This window comes from Juglans regia, chromosome 10 (assembly GCF_001411555.2).
Source record: "Juglans regia cultivar Chandler chromosome 10, Walnut 2.0, whole genome shotgun sequence".
NCBI lineage: Eukaryota > Viridiplantae > Streptophyta > Magnoliopsida > Fagales > Juglandaceae > Juglans > Juglans regia.
The window spans coordinates 23,927,162-23,933,948 of NC_049910.1; the positions used below are offsets into that span (position 1 = coordinate 23,927,162).

The 6,787-nt window shown below is 36.5% G+C and overlaps 1 protein-coding gene across 2 annotated transcripts; it reads right to left on the reverse strand.

Moving 5' to 3' along the window:
* Positions 1–783: 783 nt before the first annotated feature.
* Positions 784–3,182, reverse strand: LOC108979265 (protein TIFY 10A-like). 2 transcript variants are annotated; one of them, XM_018949913.2, is made up of 5 exons: positions 2,843–3,182; positions 2,395–2,587; positions 1,780–2,078; positions 1,615–1,672; positions 784–1,146 (listed from the first exon to the last, which is right to left on the reverse strand). In XM_018949913.2, exons 1-5 carry the CDS (start codon positions 2,994–2,996, stop codon positions 1,032–1,034), a joined length of 819 nt encoding a protein of 272 aa, XP_018805458.1. In that variant the 5' UTR covers positions 2,997–3,182; the 3' UTR covers positions 784–1,031. The 2 variants fall into 2 exon arrangements, with proteins under 2 accessions (XP_018805458.1, XP_018805459.1); XM_018949914.2 differs by having other exon boundaries at positions 1,780–2,075; positions 2,843–3,169.
* Positions 3,183–6,787: the final 3,605 nt, after the last annotated feature.

The following is a 6,787-nucleotide window of genomic DNA, read 5'->3' on the forward strand; positions in this document are numbered from 1 at the left end:
ATACCTTTCCTGGCCTTTTGTCCCAAAAGGAGACCGCTTCCTATGTACCCAAGTTTCAAATCCGCGTGCTTCACGTATTTACAACTCACAAGTGGTGGAGATATTATATTTAGGGACAAAAACATGTTGTATGTTTCTATATTTATGGGGTTGACTTAACTATTCACGTTTTGAAACTAACTTATTTCTAGTGATTATGATAATAAATTTAGTATTTTTTATTTATTAAAATTCATTTCGAAAGTGATCTAGATGGATCCTTCCGTCAAGATGATGATGTTTATCTCTTTTATGCGATTTTGTCTCTCTCACCTACTGAATCGGTGGGAATAAATTTCTTACCACTGAGCCAACACATTCGACAATTTTCAATCATCTAGGCATCAACTTTGAATTTCTAGGAACATGTTGCAAATAATATTCCAATGAAAGAAGATAGGTCTTGTTTGGATAGTGAGATAGAATGAGATAATTTTAGATGAAAGTTAAATAAAATATTATTTTTTAATATTATTATTATTTTAAAATTTAAAAAAGTTAAATTATTTATAATATTTTGTATAGGAATTTGAAAAATTATAATGATAAAATGAGATAAAACTGTTTCTATACCCAAACGAAGCTAAATGTTAAAAATTCTGTTTATTTTACTCGAAGAACGTCGGCTATTCATTTACCAGTTTCATTTCCTTCAGACCTTGGGGAGCAATGTTAATTGAACAGACCCAAATAGAGCTAAAAAAATGAAGCTAGCTTTTGAACAAATATTATAAGTACATCCACTGACTCAATTAAAATGTAAATTAGTTTCACTCATTCAAAATTTATCAGTTACAAAGATGCTCACATCAAAACATAATTACAGCAACTATGATTCATCATCAAAAGTGAGGCCTAAGGCAAGGCTGGCTTTGTTGGAGCCGAAACTGAAGAGGGAAACACAGCCAAAGGATGTTGAATAAATCAAATATAATTTGAGTTTTTCATCCTTTTGCTTAATTTTGGTGGGTTGTATGAATATATGATTAAAACTAGTTTGGTGATTGCGCAGCCAGGCCGAGCCATGACTTGCTTTCGACTGGCTTGGCAGGAGCGGCTGCTGCTGAGTTGTTTGTTTGGTATTGGTACGGTGCTCTTGCTGTGACCCTGTTAAAAATGCCATGAAAGAAAATAATAGAGATTAAACCTTGAAACACCATTATAATGTCACTGTTATTCAGTTTGCTTCAATGGAGTACAACAGCAGAGATAAGAAAATCTCCCTTGACTTTTTTATATACTACGAGGATGGAAAATACCAATCTCATCAAGAAAGACTCATAAAACCTAAACCTACCCAAACCCCACCCTACCCAAGACTTGCTGGTGACAATCAAGGATGTGTCAATCCCACCCCTGAGAATTGAAAAAATAACATTTTTGTGTGTGTGTGTGTGCGTGTGTGTGTGTGTAAAGGACTCCAATAAGCAATACAACTAGTGAACCAGTTTCTTTGAGACATCTGCAGCTAAATTTAGCTGAATGTATGGAGACAAGGAATCCTTCTAAATGATGCATAGAAAAAAATAAATCTCGTATGAGATATTCCTATATTATGTTTTCCAAAATGCCTACCTATCTTTCCTCTTCTCCAGGAACCGGTGGAGTGAAGCTCTCCTTGCAATTGGTAAATCTGCCATTTTGAAGCGGAAGACTAAATCAGAAACATGTTCAACATAATGATCTGAACATTCCATCTATTGTACCAAGAAGCAGTTAGTAATCACAAGAAATAATTACCATTAGCAAGGGGTTGAGGGGGCAGTTGAATGTGTTCATGTATAGTTTTGTTGCCCAAACTAGGAGGAACAAAACTAGAGCTGGTACCAATTGAACTGCTGGAATCAATCCTGGCCAACTTAGAAGCAGCAAATGCATTCTGGTTGTTGGGATTGCTCTGGGAGCTTCCCTGGCTTGCTAAGAGCATGATTTCCTTGGCCTTCTCGGCCGGAAATTCGTTGAACACGATTACTTTCCCGGCATAGAAAATTGTCATTTGGGCTCTTTCAGGCTCTGCTGTGGCAGACTTGTCCACTCTGCTGCATGATGAACAGATTAAAATCAGATATACAAATCAGATATTTATCTTCTAGGATACAGTACAATAGCTTCCAGCTGCTTTTCAATGAGCAACATATTTAAGGTGCTCAATCATTTAAGCTGCAAGCAATTTAATTCATGACACTCCACGCGCTCACAAATGAATTTACCCAAATCATGAATATGAATTAACCCATTTCTAACATTGATGGTGATATTATTATGAATTGATAAAGAAAATTAGAATCAGTTTGCTTATTTTAGACAACATAGAATATATGTAAAGAAGCGTGGGAAAGTAGTAATTGGGCTCACCTAGAGTCGGTAGCAATCTCTGGGACCTCTTCCTTAGGTAAGGAGGCAGCAAACCCAGGTGGTTGAGGGAACAAATCCATGGGTTTAAGGTTCTGAGTGGCCACCACGTTTCGGGAAGAAAAATCACTCAATTTCTCAGTGATGGGGAATAAATTCATTGTTGGTGCTGTCTGACTGTAGGTCTCAACCTTTCCTGTTTCAATTCTAAACATCATTTTCTAAACCTCAAAAGAACAGAAAAGTAGAGCTTTGACGAGGGAAGAGGACACATCCAAATTCTTGGGAGAAGATATGGGAATTAGACAATAAAAAATCCGAAAGAAAGAGAAACCTTAAGCAGATCTAAGTTCTGGGTTTTCTTAGAAAATCACACACGAAAAAGAAAGGAATGAGATAATTAAAACAAAAAAAACAAATGCAGAAAAGGAAAGAGGAGGGGAAAGCGCACCGTTTCCTTCGACATTGCATGACATCCCGAGGTTGAGATCGCCAAAGGAGCCCTTCTCCTTCAGGTACTGACTCAGTAGGCTACACTTAAGAGAGAAGCTTGCTTTCTCCGACCTCTTCCCGGAAAATTCAGAAAACACCGGCGAGCTCGACATGATTTTAATTTCCCAGCCAAGAGAAAGAAAACGAACAACTTGGATGCGAAAGTACGGTAAGGCTCAGAGATTTATATGTATGAAATCGAAAGCTTCGATCAGGATACAGAGATGGATATATGCGCTCGCATAAACATGGAAGAAACCGAGAGAGGTAGATATAGATTCTGATACCGGCCATGGCGTGGCTGGCTATATATATATATATATATATCTGTGGAATAAAAATTAAATTGTAATAAATAATTATTATAATATAATATTCTAATTTATTGGGTCCCACCCAAGTGTTAAAGGCACGAGGAATATATGGTGCTTTCTTTTCTCCAGCTTCTTCCTCGCACCTTCCTTTTCTTTCTAAATATTAATTATATTATTTTTCTTTTGTTTACTTTTTTTTTGTTTTATTGCTATTTGAAACACGTGTTCTTTTCCTCGTCTTTCTGTCACAGATCATCACGCAACGCTCGTTTATTTTGAATTTTGATATTTTTAGTATTTTATTTGTTTTAATAACTAATCATTATTATATTTATGTAAAGTAAATTTATATTTATGTAATTTAGTATTATATATTGAATTTATAAAAAAAAAAATGCTTTTTAACTATAGTGAAATTTTACAAAATTAAACTTATAAAATGACGTATCTTGATATGATATGTTAAATTGTAAAATTATTTTTATTTTAAATAGATTCAAGTATTATATAAAATTACATTAATTTATGAGTTTATTTTTTATGAAATCTCTTTATAATTACAATATTTCTCTCATAAAAAACTTTTTGCTATAAATTTATTTATACATTCAATATTTTTATAAGAAAAATCTTATACACCACATTATTATCTTATTTTTATTTTATTATATAAGATATAGTATATTTATCACTATTAAATAATCTTTTATTAAATAATTTTTTATCATCCAGTAATAATCGATAAATGTATCACATCTTATATAATAAAATAAGATATAATTAGCTGAGAAATAGATATTTTCATACAACATTTCATTTGAAGAGACTCGTTTTAAATATGATGAAGATCGTCACTAATTTTTCAAACACCTGTAGAGGTTACTACTCCTTGATCGAATAAATGAAAGCTTTTAGTAACTATTCATGAAGTCCAGAGGAAGGATTTAAAAAACTTGTATAAAGCTCATTCCTGATCAAGCCATAAAGGTTTTCTCAAGTTGTTATTTAAAGAGATATACTTTGACAACGAATAGATTTTATTGTAGTATATTAGATTATAAAATTAATTTTATTATAAAAACATCTAATATATCATATAAAATTATGTTAATTTATGAGTTTATGTTTGTAAAATTTCTTTATAACTGTAATATTTTTCTATTTAAATTGATCTCGAGTAGAAAAAAGATTGATGCATTAAAAAAAAAAAAAAAAGTTTTATGCTATTTATTATTTATTTATATTATATATCTATTTGCTTTAAAGACTATGTAAACGTAGAGTTGGCATAAGGGAAGGATGATGCTGTAAAGAAAATTAGAAAAATTATATTTATAATTCTATAGTGTGTAAGTATTGTGCACTATTTTTTTTAAATAAACAAATATAGACTTATATTAAAAAATTAATTTTTTAATATTTGATCTCATTCTTTTTTTAAAAAAAGTGCACACTACTTGTACAATCTATGATTTTATCTAACATTAATATTATTTTCTCATCATTAAACAAAAAAGAGAAATCTTATAACGTATTAAAGAAATTGATAGGTGTAGTACCTAATCGATTGACTACAAGACTTGAACAAAACCACAACACAACACAAATAAAATTATAGTACAAATTAATCTCCAAATGCATTACATAAAATATAAACAATATTATAAATTTAAACAATAATTTTTACAAATAATTATAATTCTACTTGGAAAAAAAAAATGAACGGAACTGAAAATGTAAAGTTATGGAATATAAATAAAGCAAATTAAATGTTTAGAATCCATTATATTATATTATTACATGCATTGCGCCTCCTGAATCCCTGATATAAGACCAATTATCCATCTACTAGATAATAATATTAATTTTCTTATTGAATAAAATAAAAAATATTATTTTGGATCCAAGTTATCTTAGCCTAACAAAGTAAGTGTGTCATTTGTAAACGACCACTGCGGTCCATGACCACGCGGCAGGAGAGCCGCTGACCTCACCAAATAGCATACACTCACGAACAACCCCCCTTCCCCGAGGAGAAAAGACTCGAGTGTAGTGGAAGAGGTGGGATGGAATCGATGCACCTGACCTTGCCAATCCTCTCGTTGCCTCCCCAACTCGTCAATCAGGAGTTGGAAGTCCGAGACGAGCAAAATTTGAAGCAAGGGGAGATAAATGAGCCTCTAGAGTTGGTACCCCTAAACATCACACACCCAGACAAGAAATTGAGGATCATGATGAGAATGAGTATGGTGACAATGGCCCAGCTAGTAGAGTTACTCGCAGACCATCAAGACGTTGGCAACAGGGATCGACATGCAAGGCATCGACAGGGACATAATCGAATATTTGCTTGAGTGTCCACCCAGGCACCCGAAAGGTTCGACAGAAAAGGCAAAGCTTCTGCACAGAGAAGTACGTCGTGATCGCAGAGGAGGTCGACCGACTATTGGCAGTTGGGTTCATTCGAGAGGCTCAATACCTTAAGTGGCTCTCCAACGTGGTCTTGGTCTCTGAAAGTCGAGCGACAAGTGGAGGATGTGTATAGACTTAACAGACCTGAACAAGGCATGCCACAAAGACATGGGCCCACTTTGTTGCACACCGCCCTCGCCGTAGATAGATGGGGAGAAACCCTCATCAAGGCCCCCTACGAAGAAGCCAACTCGAACTCGAACAAGGTCACCCACGCTCCATTCTCGGCGGCCATGACGTGAACACCATCCAATTCGGCTTGCAGAGATCACGGTTCCTCTATTCGCGACCCAATCTCCTCCTGTCTACACCGAAGGGAATCATTGAATCTTGCAATCAGCTGAACATGTGACTCAACCTTGCCCTCAAGGTACCCTACTCACGTTCCATTTCCCTCGAGCCCCTCAATCCTATCCCGGCAGTGTTTGATCTCCACATCTCCCTCGATAGCATCATTGCGAAGACGGGTGCATTCCTCCTCCTCCTCCGAGCACAACCTCACTTGGACACATGCGAGGGACTCGATCTGGTCATCTCTCTCAGACTGAGGTTTAAGCGCCCCCTCGTGGGCGTAGGCTGCAAATTCATGCAGCTCACAAACCTCTCTCTCTTTCTCTGCCCGACCATCCACGATCCAAGCTGCTAAGGGCTCAATCCCCTAGAATCAGCAACCAAAGAGCCATAAGAACTGAAGGTGGCGAGGAAAAAAGCTAAAATTCGAGAAAAGGCGAGAAGTGTACCGGAGAGAAGATCCCCCCGAGCTAGCACGTTGCATCCCTAACAGCCTTCTTCTGAGCAGCACTCGAACCCGGACGATCTTCTAGCCCTCCCTCTCCACATGGCCGCCCGCACAAGGTGGGTCTCGCAAAAGGGGTTGTAGGGAGGTGGCCAGGCGGGGAGATGGAACCTTCCCTACTGTCCTCCTTTGAGGTTGAAGAACTTTTAGTGATTGATCGGTCCTCTAGCCTGCTAGAGGGCCCGCCAAGCCCTACTGCAGGAAACTCGTTGCCTGACGAATTCCTAGCATCGTCACTCCCACAACCCCAGGCGGGACTTGACGCGACCCCAAGGGTTGGTTCCTCACCTGGGGCTACTCCGAAGAAGAAGACAATCGAGGT

What these genes read in the sequence shown, in the direction of transcription:
- LOC108979265 (XM_018949913.2), bottom strand. Translation starts at nt 2,996, where the DNA reads ATGTCGAGCTCGCCGGTGTTTTCTGAATTTTCCGGGAAGAGGTCGGAG. An exon ending in GAGATTGCTACCGACTCTAG is followed by an intron (nt 2,079 to 2,394) that starts GTGAGCCCAATT and finishes TTCATCATGCAG; the next exon opens with CAGAGTGGACAAGTCTGCCA. An exon ending in CCCTCAACCCCTTGCTAATG is followed by an intron (nt 1,673 to 1,779) that starts GTAATTATTTCT and finishes TCAAAATGGCAG; the next exon opens with ATTTACCAATTGCAAGGAGA.